This window comes from Epinephelus lanceolatus, chromosome 2 (genome assembly GCF_041903045.1).
Source record: "Epinephelus lanceolatus isolate andai-2023 chromosome 2, ASM4190304v1, whole genome shotgun sequence".
In the NCBI taxonomy this organism is placed as follows: domain Eukaryota; kingdom Metazoa; phylum Chordata; class Actinopteri; order Perciformes; family Serranidae; genus Epinephelus; species Epinephelus lanceolatus.
Genome location: NC_135735.1, coordinates 808,996 through 826,982, shown reverse-complemented (window position 1 = coordinate 826,982; position 17,987 = coordinate 808,996). Strand labels below are relative to the sequence as shown.

General features: G+C 47.4%; 1 protein-coding gene across 4 annotated transcripts in view; it reads left to right on the top strand.

Moving 5' to 3' along the window:
* The window catches only part of plekhg4 (pleckstrin homology domain containing, family G (with RhoGef domain) member 4), a 77,370-nt gene that overhangs the window by 25,871 nt on the left and 33,512 nt on the right, over positions 1–17,987 (top strand). For 3 of the 4 annotated variants that reach the window (XM_078173016.1, XM_078173012.1, XM_078173011.1), the window contains exons 2-6: positions 10,192–10,389; positions 11,991–14,691; positions 16,188–16,388; positions 17,685–17,808; positions 17,884–17,977. In XM_078173016.1, the coding sequence (XP_078029142.1) occupies positions 12,282–14,691; positions 16,188–16,388; positions 17,685–17,808; positions 17,884–17,977 (2,829 nt within the window). In that variant the 5' untranslated portion in view covers positions 10,192–10,389; positions 11,991–12,281. The remainder of the gene's footprint in view (positions 1–10,191; positions 10,390–11,990; positions 14,692–16,187; positions 16,389–17,684; positions 17,809–17,883; positions 17,978–17,987) is intronic. The other variant, XM_078173020.1, reaches the window with a different exon arrangement.

Sequence of the window (17,987 nt, the reverse complement as noted above, 5' to 3'; positions counted from 1 at the left end):
AAATGAAGCTCAAACACCGACTGTATTTATCCTGGGAGAAACAGTGACTGTGGTCCTGTCAGTGAACACACTGAGTCTGCTTCAGACAGGGCTCACATGGTCCTGGATAACCTGGAAAGGTCCTGGAGTTTTTTTGTGTATATTGAAGTAGTTCTAATAGTCTTCTGGGGTTAACCTTCCAGGTAATGAAAGATAACGGTAGATGAATTTTCTGTAGCTGTTGATGTAAGGTAGCTCTGATCTGTGTCCATGTGTGACAGTGTTTAGTTCACCCTCAGGTACGTTTCATTACTTTCTCCCTGGGTTCGTCTCCCCCGTCATGTCTGCCAGCTGGGCTCATGTTTCAACACAGATTAAATCTGAAAAAAAAAACTTTTTTATGGGTCTGTGAAAAATCATGTAGAAGTTCAGAAAGTTTCTCCATGAAAATGTGTCTGAACACTGAACACAGTCGGTTGTGACTGATCTGACTGAAACACAGAATCTGAATCTGTAAATAAAGTTCACCTGTTGGACTGAAGATGTTTCCTGCTTCACTCTGTCACCTGGAGGCTTCATGTTTACATACAATTTTAACACTCGACCCTGATTGGCTTCAGACTAGTTGTGACCTCATAAGCCCTGCAGGTTCATCCAGGTGTTGAAGGTTTACTCTGCAGGATTGTTGGTTACTGTTTGTTCAGGTTGAAGGTCTGAGATTCATTTCACCAGTCAGAGACCCCTCAGTCCACTGAGGTTCCTTCAGGTCCGCAAGTCTTTTTCTTGATAGTGTGCCGTGTAGTTCTGGGGACGCTCTTCTCTTTCACACTGCTGTCCAGTACAGACAGCTGCAGACACAGAGGCAGCTGCCTGGAGGACGAGCAGCTTTCCTGGTTAGACTCTGAGATATTTTTATCATTTGCTTTCTTAAGAGTGGAGAATTTACAGCTCACAGATACTTTATTTTTTAATTTTAATTTAATTACATTTTTTATATAACAGCGTCTGACTTTAGTTTGATTTCTAGTGTCGGCAAAACATGTTGCACATTTCCAATCTGTGGTCAGATCAGTTAGTTTGTGTACTACATCAAGTTAATGTCATGTTTAAACTCTCAGTCTTTGTGAGGGAGGAAGGGAACAAATAGTAAAATATTTGTATTGAACAGTTGAATCTGACTCGAGTGACGCAGCTCTGAGTCGAGTACAGCCTTGCTGTTTCAACCATGCTCAACAGTAAAGTCAACCACAGATTCACTCTCGTTTGGTCTTTCTCTTCACGTATCTGCATCGTTTCAGTGCTGTGTCTCTCAGATACCTGCTGCTCACAGTCTGACACCTGGTCACCACCTTTTTATAAAGCTCGCCCTCACCTGAGCGCTGTGAGGCGACCTGCCCATAAACGTCCTGAACTTGGAAAATAAGAAGAAAATGATAAACTTCAGGCAGATAAATCCACGACCACACTGAGAGTGAGTCAGAGTGACTGTGAGTCTGTGCACTGATCTGTAGGCCGACCCTGCAGGTCATCTTTAATCTGAGGTGTAAAGGCGAGTCTGTGGATCACATGTCAATCAGGCAGCAGCTTCTGATGTTCAGCTGATTACTGATTGATATTGATCCAGAACCACAGTAAACAGGTGTGTTTGTGTATCAGAGATGTTCTGTGAGAGCAGACGCTTCACTCTGTTGGTTTATATCTTCAGCCCCAGATGTCTCTGTAGGACAGCTGTCCTCTTCTGTCACTGTGCTCAGTAGTGGGGGGGTCAGAGGTCACGTCTCCTGTGGGGCTGCTGGCCTTTAAAGCTCCTCCCTCCCTGTGACCTGTCACCATGATTGGTTAGTAAAAAGGTCATGACCTCTGCTTTTTAGAAGCCACGACCCCTCTTACTGTCTGTTAGTTTAACGCTGTGAGTAGAGAGGGATGTCTGATGCGTCCTATTGAATAATGATGGTGTGTGTGTGTGTGTGTGTGTGTGTGTGTGTGTGTGTGTGCGCAGAGTGCACCAGCACACATGGTGTGTATTAGTAGGCTGAGTCCTTCAGGTTCCTGTCTGACAGTGACCCTGTTATTTGCTGCGCTCTCGGCCTCCACACCCAACAGGAACTGGTTTTTCCATCAACAGTCAGCTGATGAATCACGGCCCTCCAGGGACGGAGAGGCCGCCTCTGACTATTCATCAGAACCAGCACAACCTGAGAGATTGGATTAGTTTAACTTAGAGGCTCCATCTGTGTCATTAAACAGCAGCCACACTGTCCCTCAACTTAATGCAGCACAAAACATACATAACACAACAACACACAGGCCAAAAACACACACATAATACACATACTACACTTTAAGCTTTAGTGCTGACACAACATCAGAAATCCCTCCTCTCTGATTGGCTGGCAAGTGTCTGTTTCTTTCACCCCTCTGTTCTGATAGGTAGTTTAACCACCAGTTGTTTCCTTTAACATTACATGTCATATCCACATTCACAGATGATGTCAGTCTCATGTGGTCAGAAGGATGTGCACAGTGCAGTGTCAGAGTCAGAGAGGCGTCTGGAGTCACTCATCTTTCAGCTGTAGGGAATAGGTTTGTGTTAGAGCTAAGCCCAGGGTGCAGTGATGATGACCTTTGTGAATAATGTTGGAGGTGAACTTGTTTTGGTGAAACGTGCATGTGAGGAGGCGAGCGTTGTCATCAAAATGGCTCCTCAAAAGAAAACGTGACAAAAACATGAATCAGGGCAAGGCTGATTTCAGGTTTGACCTACTAATACAGTTATCTCTGCGGTGCTCTATCTAGTGTAAATAATTCAACCTGTTTGATGGTCACGTGATGCAGGAGAGTTTCTGTGTTCAGTAACACTCAGCATATCAAGATAGTCTCAGTCTGGCTCAGTCACGTAGACTGTGGTGATAATAACCTGCCATCAGGCTGCTGATTTCTGCCGCATTTCACTTCCTTCTTCTGTCAGCCCATTAGCATTTCCATATCCTCTTTGCTACAGGAAACAACCACAACACGCTCCGAGCTGAGAACCTACAGTACAGTACACTGCCTTGTTGTTTCAGTGAATCGTTCTAAAACAACTTGTGAACGCAGCTCACACTCCGTCTCTCAGGACCCTCATGATGTTGATCTGTATTCTGACAGAGGGAGTCTGTTTGTTTCATCTTTTAAAACGTCTCCAGAATATGATCCTTTTGTGCAGGTGGTCTGATCACTGACGTCCCGACACCCTGACAGATCAGCAGACTTCCTGTTGCTGCTGTCAGGGTGTCCCTCTCCTCCTGGAGAGTCTACCTGGTTAGCACGAGCTAACACCAAGTCGTGAAACGGTCCCAACAAACTGACACTGATACAGACACATCTCGACTCTGTCATGCTAACTGTTAGCCCCATCTGTGTGTGTTTCCCTCAACACAAGGGCACCGTCACTGCATCCCAGGCTTAGCTCCGCCCAGGATGACTGTGATTGGTTTAGAGAAACAAAAACTAGCCAGAGCGTTTTTTTTTTGTTTTGTTTTTTTTTTACTGATAAAGATACTCAGTGATTCCAGACTTTTCTCCAGAGCTGACGCAGCAGAAAGGTTTCACCACACGAGACTATGTGTGTACTGACGTATTTAACATGGAAGAACTAAACATTCAAAGTCTCCTCAGCTTCTGTTAAACAGACTTTATTTCAGTCATCCAACCAAAATATAGCATAGTTACTGTTGCCATGGTCTCACACACACACACACACACACACACACACACACACACACACACACCATAGTTACTGTTGCCGTGGTCACACACACACACACACACACACACACACACACACACACACACACACCATGGTTACTGTTGCTATGCTGATATGAACTGCTGAATGTTTGATGAGGTCTCCGCCTCTCAGCCTCTCAGTTAAATGTGAAGCTCTGTGATTGGCTGTTTGTTGGTGGATGCATCCTGGGAGTCGTAGTTCTGCCCTTCAGTCGTCATGTTCTTCCTGTAGCTGGCAGATGTTTGGTATGTTTCTGTTGTTGTGATGATTCAGCAGTTTCCTGTCTCTGAGAAAAAATAACTGGATTTCATTCATAAAATCCTTGAATAGCTCCTCCCATTAAGGCAGCCGTAAGTAAACTGCAGGTAACCATAGTAACAGATGAGCTGACATAACCAACCTAACCACATGATGAGCAGAGACAGCTCAGACGCCTCGCAGCACGCTGTCAGTGACATCACGTGTGTGTGTGGTAGTATTAGTCCTGAGTGGAAACTATTTTCATGTTGATCAGGTTTGTCTGGTGTTACAGTGAAATTACTGAGTAATAACTGTCATTATCTTTAATCACCTGCTCGTGTCACAGCGTTTTACTGCACGACGACAACCTGCTCTGTTTACTGTATTTGTTTACTGCAGTCTCTCTCCTTCTGCACAGTAAACCCACCAACATGTGGCTGTTTCATTCAGTCATAACTCACTCCAGGGTCAGGTGATCATTTATCAGCTCCACCTCTGTTTGGCTCTAATCAACAGTGATGGGAACACAGCACCCACATGGACGTGCTAATTTTAGCCCCTCTGGCAGAATGACACAATGACACGCCTCTACAAAATACCGTCTGTCTCTGCCCAAGTGGCTCAAACATCGATCCAAATGAGTTTGAAAGAGAGACTGAATCAGTCAGAGACATAAGAAGAGCATCACATGTTGTTGATATGACATATCAATCAATCAATCAATCAATTTTATTTATAAAGCCCAATATCACAAATCACAATTTGCCTCACAGGGCTTTACAGCATACGACATCCCTCTGTCCTTATGACCCTCACAGCTGATCAGGAAAAACTCCCCAAAAAAACCCTTTAACGGGGAAAAAAAACGGTAGAAACCTCAGGAAGAGCAACTGAGGAGGGATCCCTCTTCCAGGACGGACAGACGTGCAATAGATGTCGTACAGAACAGATCAGCATAATAAATTAACAGTAATCCATATGACACAATGAGACAGAGAGACAGAGACAGAGAGAGAGAGAGAGAGAGAGAGAGATGCAGGTAATGACAGTAGCTTACAACAACATTATTGAAAGTAATAATATTATAGTTATAGTTCTGGCTACTGTGGTACAATATGTTGAAAGTATGTATTAATATCTGACAGTATACATGTGTGACAATAGTCATATGTGTATAATAACAGTACAAGTATGACTAATGACTAATGATGGCAGCAGCAGCAGGAGGCATCTGGCAGGACCACGGCAGCAGCACAACCACACACGTCACGCTGTCCAGGCACCGCTGTGATATGAGTTAATCTGAGAGACAGTGGAGCACAAAGGCTCCGGAGAAGAAGCCGAGTTAGTGACATCCAGAATGGCCGAGTTAGCAAGATGCAGTAATAGGATGAGAGAGAGAGAGAGAGAGAGAGAGAGAGAGAGAGAAGGAGAGAAGGTGCCCGGTGTATTATAGGGGGTCCTCCGGCAGACTAGGCCTAAGTCAGCCTAACTAGGGGCTGGTACAGGGCAAGCCTGAGCCAGCCCTAACTATAAGCTTTATCAAAGAGGAAAGTCTTAAGTCTAGTCTTAAATGTGGAGACGGTGTCTGCCTCCCGGACCGTAACAGGAAGATGATTCCACAGGAGAGGAGCCTGATAGCTGAAGGCTCTGGCTCCTGATCTACTTTTGGAGACTTTAGGGACCACGAGTAACCCTGCGTTCTCAGAGCGCAGTGTTCTGGTGGGATAATATGGCACTATGAGCTCTCTAAGATATGATGGAGCTTGACCATTTAGAGCTTTATAAGTTAACAGTAGGATTTTAAATTCAATTCTGGATTTTACAGGGAGCCAGTGCAGAGAAGCTAAAACAGGAGAAATATGATCTCGTTTCTTAGTTCCTGTTAGTACACGTGCTGCTGCATTCTGAATTAGCTGGAGAGTTTTTAAGGACTTACTAGAGCTACCTGATAATAGAGAGTTACAGTAATCCAGCCTAGAGGTAACAAAAGCGTGGACCAATTTTTCTGCATCTTTTCGGGTCAGGATAGGCCTAATTTTCGCAATATTACGCAGATGAAAAAATGCAGTCCGTGAGGTTTGTTTTAAATGAGAATTAAAAGACAAATCTTGATCAAATGTTACTCCGAGGTTTCTTACGGTAGTGCTAGAGGCCAGAGCAATGCCATCTAGAGAAACATCATACAGGTCTGATATTATTAAAGTTTCTCTATATCCTGAATAGTGTGTATCAGTGGGCTGAGCTCAGGTTGGGTTCACATGGACTTTATAGAGAACAGATGTGAATTATTGACGACAGGTACGATGCTGTGAGGCAGTTTAACGTGTGTGACAAAGGGAGATTGTTGACGTGGAGACGACATGAAGTCTGTTGGTTTGGACTCTGATCAGTTCTGATCATTGTTTAACTGTATAACAGGTAACACAGTGAGAATATATGGAGGTAGGACATGGAGGCGGCAGTGGACTGTATGATGAGGACATGCCTGATGTAAAAAGCCAGAAACACAATGAGACTTCATCATCATCATCATCATCATCATCATCATCAGTCAACAACTGTTCAGTTTCATCTTCAGACTCAGACTCCTCCAGCTTCAGTTGGAGGATTTATCTCAGTAACGTTCATATATTTTCTGCTTACCGACTCTAAAACTACGTCTCCTCTCTGTCCGAGGGTTAAATGTTGACCTCTGACCTTTGACCTGAGTATAATTGCCTGTTTATGTTGTGTGTTATTTTTCAGTGTTGGTTCGTTCAGTGTGAGCTGAGCTGAGTGAAATTGAAGTGTGTGTTTTATCACAGGACTCTGTGGAGGATAATCAAGTTATTATTCAGCAGGGCCTCAGAGTGGGTGGCCTCTTTACTCCCCCCATGGGAACCTCTCTCTGCCTGCTTTGATGTGCCTCCTCCTCCTCCTCCTCCTCTCTACACCGAGGCAAAGCTGCAGTCTTGACACAATAATCCTCACGTGTGTGCTCTATGTGATTCCTGCAGTTGTATTTGACCCTTATTTCCTGTATTTATATTTCTCTGTCACTGATGATTAGTGTTGTTTAAATGACCTTGTTAACACAACATTTAATTAGGTTTAAGACAGCGGTCTCATTTTGACCTTGAGGGCTGGTCTGGAGTCGGGCTGTTTGGATCCAGGTCACCTGACCGTGTAAATATGACTGTTGTATGTTATAGATCAGGTTGATGAAGATTTGACAGAACGAGCATGTTAAACACACACACAGTGTGTCTGTGTGTTGTCACAGTCAGAAACTGTCTCTGCTCACGTCTCTGTGTGCTCTCACTGCATCACTGTGACATCATGCTAACAACAACAACAACAACACTTCAGGGAGAGAAGTGGCAGTGGGTCACATTTGTAGAGATCGGTGAAATCTGTTGTCTGTTAACTGTGCGTAGCCTCACACAGGCCCTGATGGAGGCAGCTGTACAGCAGCAGTTTCTTTGTGTCAGTGGAGTCTGGAGGCTGTGAAATATCAGCTCTGGGGCCTGTATCACGAAGTGAGATCAACCTTTCCTGGGTTACCCAGACCTATCCTGGGTTGACTAACCCTAACAATGGCAATCAGGATAATCGGTGTCACGACGCTGGATATCAACTCGGTAACTCAACCCAGAGTTGCTTTATCAAGAGCTGTGAACGCACACGCAGCGGACCAATCACAATCATGAGAGAAGCGCAGCGTCACTGAGCGTCACTGAGCGTCCTCACAGAGCGCCGTATGTGAGGGAGAAAAAAAGTGTTTCTCGTGAGGATCAGACAATAATTCTACTAAAATATGAGGAGGAGAAAAGCAACATTAGAGAAAAGGCCAACACCGTGGCAGCTGCAGGAGGAGGAAACATGCGTGGCAACGCATAACGGGATGAATAATGTTTAGTTTCAGTTTAGATTAGTTTATTTGCACATAATGTTAAAAACAGACAGTATAACATTTACAAGACTAAAAAAAGAAAAGTGCCGGAGAGGTTAGAAGCCACTAAAAGCTTATCAAAGAAATTCCCGTCAAAACATCAATGAAATCACATGATAGAGAAGAAAAAGAAACGGGTGAGGAAAGAAGAAATAGAGGAGGAGAGAGGGAAAAATCAAGACAAAACAAGGCAGCAAATAAAATGATGTGTAGGTTAAATGACTCATCACTGGTTCAAGTAGCTACAGTACCTGTACCTGTACATCTGACACTGATCACACCCTTGAATCCCATGAAATCAATGCTGCGCAGATGAATTGCGTGTATTACAATTATCGTCTAACATCATTGCGTCTGATAAATTGGTCTTCTTTGTCATAACGTTATATATGCTACAATAAAGCTTAAAGCTGACGCCACAATTAAATCATATCAACACCAAATTGATAGTCTGAATAAAATCATCCTGATATTGAGCTGTGTTAGAAATTAACAGCTGCACAAAAATATAGCTAGTGTCCCTCTTTAAAAAACAAAAAGGAAAATCCCTCAAACACCATGAAGTGTAGACATGATAGGCTACTTTCCACATTTCCAGCAGCAAAGCTGTCAATTAGGCCCATTATCTTTAACAGGGATCATTTCCTCCAACGAAACAAAATGTTGGCACTAATTAATGGTGCTATTAAGTGTCTGCAAATGATCAGTTTCTTTCTTATGAAGGGGTGGGATGAAAGTTCCACTTCTTTCCACTCCTTTTTGAACAATCTTTTCATTGTCTGTTGTTGTTGCTTTCTTTTCTTTTTTAATGTTCAAAATAAACTTTCAAATCAAAATCAATCAAATGAATTAAACTTCCCGTCATGACTGGGCTGCATTTCTGTCAGCCATCAACAGCTGATTGGCCAGTGGGTGGTGCTTTTTATAGGATCAGATTCAACCCTGAACTTACCCTGCTCCGGAGCAGGATAGCCGTTCAGAGTAAGTTACCATGGTGATCTACCCCGATAAGAACTGAACCGGCTTCGTGAGACCGAAAACCCAGAGTTAACCCTGAAGTTACCTCGCTAAGACATTAATCCTGCTTCCTGATACAGGCCCCAGGTCCTCGTCTGTAAAATCTCTCTGACATCAAGTTACAGGAGTGAACACTTAAACTTTTATTTTTTTTGGTGGTATCTTTTTTATGTGGCTACAGACGTACTAACTGAGGCAGCGTCTGCTCAGCTCGCTGTGAGTTGATGTTCATGATGTGAAGATTTTTATCTGGAAGTTGTTGTAAACCAACATTGTGATTGGGTCTACAGAGCCTGTTTAGTTTGCTGACTCACTGCCTGTTGGTGTGTAATAATTAAAGGTTATAAGTGATGTGTCCTACAATGTGACTCCCTCAGTGTTGGCGCTCAGTGATGTCAGACTGTGTGTTTGTGTGTCAGTAGAGCAGCAGATGTGTCTGTAAGGTGTGAGGATGATGATGATGATGATGATGATTGGCTGACTCTGTGTGTTTTATCTGGTTACAGTGCTCTTTCATGACGCTGTATAAAAGGCTGTTGGCAGGCGCTGTGTGTTGTGTTTGTGTGTGTGGACAGTTTGGACTCGTGATGTGTGTATGTGTGTGGTGTCTGTGGGTCGTGGTGCCTTTGAGCGGGACAGAAATCCCCTCGGCTGCTGTCATCTGATATCCTGCTGCTAATATTGGCCTCACAGACACTTTCGGCTGCCAGTTGGTGTGTGTGTGAATTCTGCTCAGCTGAGTCACGTCCACAATATTCAGCTCAGACAGAAGGACGGACGATGGAGACACTCGTCTGATTTATTTTCTGTATGTAGGCCTGCAGATAACGTTTACACCCTGAGATGTTCCTCCCAGTGTGTCCCAGTCTGTCCCAGTGTGTTATACTGGTGTCTGTGGTGAATAGATGTGTTCAGATTGTCTGCAGAGAGGAACAGGAACATGTTTGGTGTGTGTGTGTGTGTGTGTGTGTGTGAGATTTGATGTTGATGCAGATGCGTTTCTGTATTTCCTGTAAACACACACACACACACACACACACACACACGTTGTGTCACCTCACTGGTCTGTACTGGTTTTGTTTGAGGTAGTGGTGACTCAAACTGGTCAGCTGGTTACGTGTCTCTCTGTGTCCATGTGCTTGTTGAATCTTATTGATCAGTATTGATCAGATGTTTCATTGACACTTTGTCCTCCTTTGTTCTGCAGCTGCTGCACAGCTGATCTCATCTGTCATCTTTGTTTCATTCTCAGGACTCTGAGTCTTTGGACCGCTGCATCCAGTCCGCTCTGTCCTCCCTCTACCCGCCCTTCCAGGCCACGTCCCCGACTGTCCTCTGTCAGGTCCTCAGTGTGGTGGAGAGCTGCTACAGAGGAGACGGCCTTCGTTACCTGATCCACTTCCTGCTGCCTGCTAAGCAGTTCTTAGAAAACATCCAGCAAGATGCTTGCGTGAGTGTCCCTGAATCTGTGTGTGTGGGGACAACTGTCCACTCTGAAGAGAGACCAGTGTCCACTCTGAAGAGAGACCAGTGTCCACTCTGAAGAGAGACCAGTGTCCACTCTGAAGAGAGACCAATGTCCACTCTGTAGAGAGACCAATGTCCACTCTGTAGAGAGACCAATGTCCAGCCCTGTTTCCACCGAGCAGACCGGTTCAGTTCATAGTTTCTGTCTCCACAGTGTAAAGTTGTGGATGGTCCCAACAGAAGCGTTCCTTAGCGTCCCCATGTTTGGTCCCCCCTCTGTTGGGGTACCTAGCACACAGATCTGGTACTAAAAGGTGGAGCTAGAAACCCTGCAGTCTGATTGGTCAGTAGAGGACGCTCACTCTGGTTTTATGTAACCTCTGTTCATACATCAGTAAACTACAACTATAAAATGACTTCATTCACTTTAAGCTGGAACGTTTCCTGTGATGTCACTGAGTGAGGTGATGACATGAACCCACCAACAGAGGGGGAACCAAACATGAGCACTGAAGGAACCGTTCTGTTGGTACCATCCACATCTTCACACTGTGGGAACACAAACAATGAACCGGACCGCTGGTGGAAATATAGCTGCAGTTCCCACTGACTGATGTCACGCCCACAACTTTCACTCTCTCTCCATCAGAAACAATCACACCTCCACATTTGGCACAGTGAGCCTGAAACTGAGAGAAACTCCACCTGACACATTGAACTCTACAGCGTGTTGAGAGAGACTGTACCAGTTTACTAACCTGTGGCTGTGCTCACATTTTGGACACTACAGACACACGTGTCACAGGCTCATTGCTCAGGTCGTCCTCTCTCTCAGGATATTCACTTTATAATGAGCTGAGCTCTCTGAGCTGTGCTTCATCTAAACCTCTATTATTATCATTACAGCTCTCACACACACACACACACACACACACAGTCTTCAGACATGTCATTCAGTAGTTCCTGCTGCTTCACAGCAGATCATCAGAGAACTCACCTGTCCTTCAGTCATGACTCAGCAGATAGATATGATGATGATGATGATGATGATGATGGAGGAGGAGAGTCTCTGAGTCAGGACTCTCACTGATGACTCAACAGGCCCCTCCCCCTTCTCTCTGTCTGTACTCGCCTGCTGAATGCTGAGCATGGTTGGCTGATGTGTCATGTTTATTTAAGGTGACTGTGAGATCGTCACTCACCTGCTGCTGCTGGGCGTCACCGCGCCTCACCTCGCTGCGCCTCGCCGCGCCTCATTCTGATAGGAGCAGAATGTTTGGGAGTTACAGGTGACTCAGCTGCAGGTATCATCTGCTCCTCATGAATGGATCCTCTGTGCTCTGCTCCCTGAGCAGCCTCGCCTCCTCGAGTCAGACTGAGAGCACAGCTGATCCTGGTCAGATCTGTCACACTCACCTGCAGCAGAGATTAATGTCTCTGTGACTCAGCTGAACTCACATCAGCTGAGAGACTGAAACATGACTCTGAATAATTCAATGATCATAATCTCTCTCTCCTTGTCTCCTCCTCCTCCTCTCCTTGTCTCTTCCTCCTCCTCTCCTTGTCTCCTCCTCCTCTCCTCAGTTGCAGTACTGTGGTCTGTTGTTTCGTCATGAAGGCTGGCCTCTGTGCATCCATGAGAAGGTAGTCGTGCACCTCTGTCCTCTGGACCAGCACCTCCTCCGTCCAGGAGACTTCTACCTGCTGGTTTCTCCTCCTGCTGCTGTTCCTCCTGCTCTGCCCCGAGCACGCGGTGCCTCCTGCAGAAGTGCTGTCACGTCTTCCCCCCGTCTACTCTTGTGCAGCTTGTCAGCCGGCGTGCGTCATGTGGAGCAGCAGGAGGTGCAGCAGATAGCCCTGCGGTCCCTCTTCAGCATGGCGTGGCTGGACTCAGTCAACAGGGAGCGGGAGCAGCGAGGAGCGTCCAGGCTAGAGCGCTGCCTCCTCTCTGCACACGGAGACGTGTTCAGGGTCCCCTGGGAGGACCTGGTCTACCCACAGTTCATCAGCCGGCCCCGGGTCTCCCTGAAGGAGGACAAGGAGTCGTCCACTAAGGATGGAGATATGCTAATTAACACATCGCACAACCTGCATGGAGATCCTGACTCCTCCAGACAGGAAGTGAAGCTCCTCCAATCAGCAGCCAGCAGCGAGGGCGAGGACTCAGAGGGCGAGTACGTGGAGCTGACGGAGCTGACGGAGCTGACAGAGCTGCCCCGCTTCTCCCCACAGAAAGGCTCCTTAACCCAGTCCATCAGTCAGCAGCACCGAGCCAGGACCAGCCCACACACACCTGCACACACACCTCACATTGCCGCACACACACCTGCACACACACATCACACTGAAACACACACACCTCACACTGCTACACACACACCTGCACACACACCTCACACTGCCGCACACACACCTGCACACACACCTCACATTGCCGCACACACACCTGCACACCCACATCACACTGAAACACACACACCTCACACTGCTACACGCACACCTCATACTGCTACACACACACCTGCACACACACCTCACACTGCTACACACACATCTCACACTGCCACACACACACCTGCACACACACCTCACACTGCTACACACACACCTCACACTGCTACACACACACCTGCACACCCACATCACACTGAAACACACACACCTCACACTGCTACACACACACCTCACACTGCTACACACACACCTGCACACACACCTCACACTGCTACACACACATCTCACACTGCCGCACACACACCTGCACACACACCTCACACTGCTACACACACACCTCACACTGCCGCACACACACCTCACACTGCCACACACACACCTCACACTGCTACACACACACCTGCACACACATCTCACACTGCCACACACACACCTCACACTGCTACACACACATCTCACACTGCTACACACACACCTGCACACACACCTCACACTGCCACACACACACCTGCACACACACCTCACACTGCCACACACACACCTGCACACACACCTCACAACAGTAAAACACACACTGCTGGTACTACACACTCCTCCTGGCCCCCTGTGGACGTCAGCTCTGGGCGGTGCTCCAGGTTGACTGAGGAGAAGTTGAAGCAGGACTCTTGTGGACCCGTCATCCTCACCCCCATCACCTCCTCCACCTCCTTCTCTGCTCCTCTTGAGGTGGAGGGAACCTCCAGCCTGACGTCACAGGAGCAAAGAGGAGGTACTGACTCAGACAGAGGACTGAGGCTGAACTCTGAACATGAACGCTGCACAGAACAGAGAGAGGAAGAGGAGAAGGAGGAGGAGGAGGAGCAGTGGAAAGGGGAGGAGACAGAGGAAGAGAGGGAGGAGAAAGAGCTGGTGGAGAGACAGGAGGAGAGACAGGAAACAGCAGTGACAGATGATGAAGGTGAAGAGAAGAAAGAAAAACAGCAGGAGGACACAGAGCGCAGGAAGGATGAAGATTTACTGAATGAAAGTGAAGAGGAAGAGGAAGAGTTGGATGAGGAGAGAGATGATGAGTTAGAGGAGGTGGAGGTAGAAGAGGAGGTGCAGGTTATAATTGTACCACAGAATCAAGACAGAAGGGAGGAGGAGCAAGTGATGACACAAGATGAAAGAGGAGGAGGAGAAGAGGAAGACGGGAAGGAGGAGACAGGAGGTGAACAAACACACACAGATGATGAAGCTGACTGTACGAACACACACACACAGGACTCTTATTCTGAAAATATTACACTACACACACAGGACTCTTATTCTGAAAATACTACACTACACACACACTCCAAGGACTCTTACTCTGAAAAACACACAGTACAAACACACTCTAAAGACTCTTATTCTGAAAATAATACACAGCACTCACACTCGGAAGAGTCCTATGCTCAGCCCACACACTCCAAGGACTCTTATTCTGAAAGGAACACAGCACAAACACTCTCTGAAGACTCTTATTCTGAAAGGAACACAATACAAACACACTCTGATGGCTCTTATTCTGAAAGGATCACAGCACAAACACTTTCTGAGGACTCTTATTCTGAAAGGAACACAGCACAAACAGTCTCTGAAGACTCTTATTCTGAAAGTCAGACTGTACACACACATACTGAAGAGTCCAACTCTGCAGTAATGGACACAGACTCAGTTTGGACTGAACCAGAGGAGTCTGTAAACAAACCAGAAGAGAAGAAGAAAGAGGATGAAGAGGAGGATGACGAAGAGGAGTGCGACTGTGAGGAGGTTGGTGGAGGAAGAACTGCAGATCTTCAGACTGAAGGTACGGAAACCTCTTTATCCTCCTCCTGATTATCATCATCCCACAAACCATCTGTCTGTGCTCACTGATCACCTCCTCCTCCTTCATCTCTGATTGGCTAAATTAGTTCTCCTCTTCCCCCTCCTCCCTCCCCCTCTTCCTCCTCTTCTTCCTCCTCCTCCTCCTCCTCTTCACGTTCCTCCTCAGCAGCCTCCTCTAATACTTGCTGTTTGGGTAGAGATGATGTACAACTGGAGCACTAACAGAAGCACAGGGAGTCAGGTGGTTTAATAATAGAGGAGTAAGTTAGAGAGGACTGGTCAGTGAGTGGAGGACTGGTCAGTGAGTGGAGGACTGGTTAGTGAGTGGAGGACTGTTAGTGAGTGGAGGACTGGTCAGTGAGTGGAGGACTGGTTAGTGAGTGGAGGACTGTTAGTGAGTGGAGGACTGGTCAGTGAGTGGAGGACTGTTAGTGAGTGGAGGACTGTTAGTGAGTGGAGGACTGTTAGTGAGTGGAGGGCTGTTAGTGAGTGGAGGACTGGTCAGTGAGTGGAGGACTGTTAGTGAGTGGAGGACTGGTCAGTGAGTGGAGGACTGGTCAGTGAGTGGAGGACTGTTAGTGAGTGGAGGACTGGGTAGTGAGTGGAGGACTGTTAGTGAGTGGAGGACTGTTAGTGAGTGGAGGACTGTTAGTGAGTGGAGGACTGGGTAGTGAGTGGAGGACTGGTCAGTGAGTGGAGGACTGGTCAGTGAGTGGAGGACTGTTAGTGAGTGGAGGACTGTTAGTGAGTGGAGGACTGGGTAGTGAGTGGAGGACTGGTCAGTGAGTGGAGGACTGGTCAGTGAGTGGAGGACTGTTAGTGAGTGGAGGACTGGGTAGTGAGTGGAGGACTGGTTAGTGAGTGGAGGACTGGTCAGTGAGTGGAGGACTGGTCAGTGAGTGGAGGACTGTTAGTGAGTGGAGGACTGTTAGTGAGTGGAGGACTGGTCAGTGAGTGGAGGACTGGTCAGTGAGTGGAGGACTGGGTAGTGAGTGGAGGACTGGGTAGTGAGTGGAGGACTGGTCAGTGAGTGGAGGACTGTTAGTGAGTGGAGGACTGTTAGTGAGTGGAGGACTGGGTAGTGAGTGGAGGACTGGTCAGTGAGTGGAGGACTGGTCAGTGAGTGGAGGACTGTTAGTGAGTGGAGGACTGGGTAGTGAGTGGAGGACTGGTTAGTGAGTGGAGGACTGGTCAGTGAGTGGAGGACTGGTCAGTGAGTGGAGGACTGTTAGTGAGTGGAGGACTGGTCAGTGAGTGGAGGACTGGTCAGTGAGTGGAGGACTGGTCAGTGAGTGACAATGACGAGTCCTCACAGAGACAGACCCTGACAGTGAGGACATGTCTGGTCCGTCCTCAGAGGATGATGGTTGAGATTTGATTTTAGAAAGACGGTCCTCACAAGTACAGTGAAGAGTCTGACAGTACTCAGGTGTGATGTACAGGTTTATCAGTGTTTGTGTCTCTTTGTCTCCACAGGTCTCACCAGTCCTCCTGTCCAGTCACCTGTCAGTGTGTCCACTGGTCCCAGTTCAGCAGAATCACAACAGCCAGCAGCGTCTCTGCAGCTACACCAGTCAGCTGCTCCCACAGTCCCAGTACAGTTCAGCCAGTCCTCCCAGTTCTCCCAGTCCAGCTTCTACAGTGTGCTGCTAAGATCTGGAGCTCTGTGTCTGCCTGGTGAGAAAAACCTCATGTAGATTTCACCTGAACCTGGTTCAGACCCAGACCCTGAACCGTGTTCAGACCCAGTGTGTAGCTTCTTAAAATCTGAATGAGGATAGTGATAGTGAGATACTGGCTACAGTGATGAAACAAAACCAGCATCAGATGGACTGTATTCATAATCAATACACCACAATAATATAAATAACCAGCGCCAATTCATCAGTCAGTGAGAATGTGTGTGTGTGGGCGTTGCATAAGCACATACAGTCAGCAGCAGCAGCGACCCACCGTCTGACACCGGCACACCGTGAGGACGGAAGCAGAGGGCTCTGTGGGGACGATAATAATACTACTGACACAGTCTGCACTGTGTGTAGTGGAGTTCCCTGCAGTCTGTAAATGCATCATCAGGTGTCATCAGGTGCTTCCTCTGACTAGGGTTGGGTCGGCATGAGAAAAAAACAAACCGCATCTAGTCGGTAATACCGGATTTTCGCCACTTGGGGGCGCAGTTGACTCATTTAAAATAAAAAACAACCACAGGACAACAGAGTGACAGTAACACGTTGTTTCTTTTATTCCTTACAAATAAATGTGCAGGTTCAGCTTACTCAATCAGTGCAAACAAGGGTTGCCTCCTTCGTCTGCCTCAAAACCAAAGTGTTGCCATAATGGCGCATTCTTTGATTTCTTCTAGACTAAACTGTCCGCCATTATCAACTCCCCGTCACTGTTAAACAAACTCCAGGCTGCAGTAGAGGCCTCAGCGCAGCGCACTCGCACCCCCTAGCTCAGTCCCTGCCCCGCCCCCACCCCCCTCTCTCTTCTGCTCGCTGTGCGCTTGGTGAAGATGCAGACACAGGTGCTCACAGACTCGGGCGTACTATAAGCGGAGCAGACTCCGCGAGGAATGTCCGCAGTCATTCAGGCTTCCATAGTCGAGCGCACTTCCGCGTTGTAGTTTCCTGTAAAAATGTCCGTGAAAAATCACCGCGATGTGAAAAATACATGCCGAGCAGTCTTTCATGTGACACTGGTGCACGGAGTCCGTGCGGTCATAAAATCTGAGCATTGCGCGCACAGGGCTTGTGGACATCCACTTTTAGTCCGGGCGGAATATGCGGAGTCCACTCCACGTACGTTCGGGCCTACAGGCTGTAAAATGACGTATGCGGTCCGGTCGGTCTCCAAAAAAAAAAAAAAAACCCGGTCCAAGAAGCAAGAAGGAGTACCGATCCGAACTGGTATGACTGAGAACCAACCCAACCCTACCTCTGACTGACTGTGTCCGTCTGTCTGTCTGTGCAGGATCCAGAGACCGGAGTGGTCGAGCTCTGCTGACCGTCTGCACCAAGAGCTCCGTGTGGTTGAACCCTGACTGTGACAGCGCAGAGCTGCTGCGCCTCCTGCTCTACTACACCTCCACCCTCAGGTAGGAGGCCCCCCCCCCCCCCCCTCTAACTCAAGTCACTCTTCCTTCTTTAACATCACTTCCTGTGTGGAACAGGAAAGAGGTGGGATCATTGGGGCTGACGGTGCTGGTGGACGCCCGCGGAGCTGCTCCTGTCCCCGCCCTGTTCTCCGCCCTCAGGTCCCTGCAGGTGAGTCCAC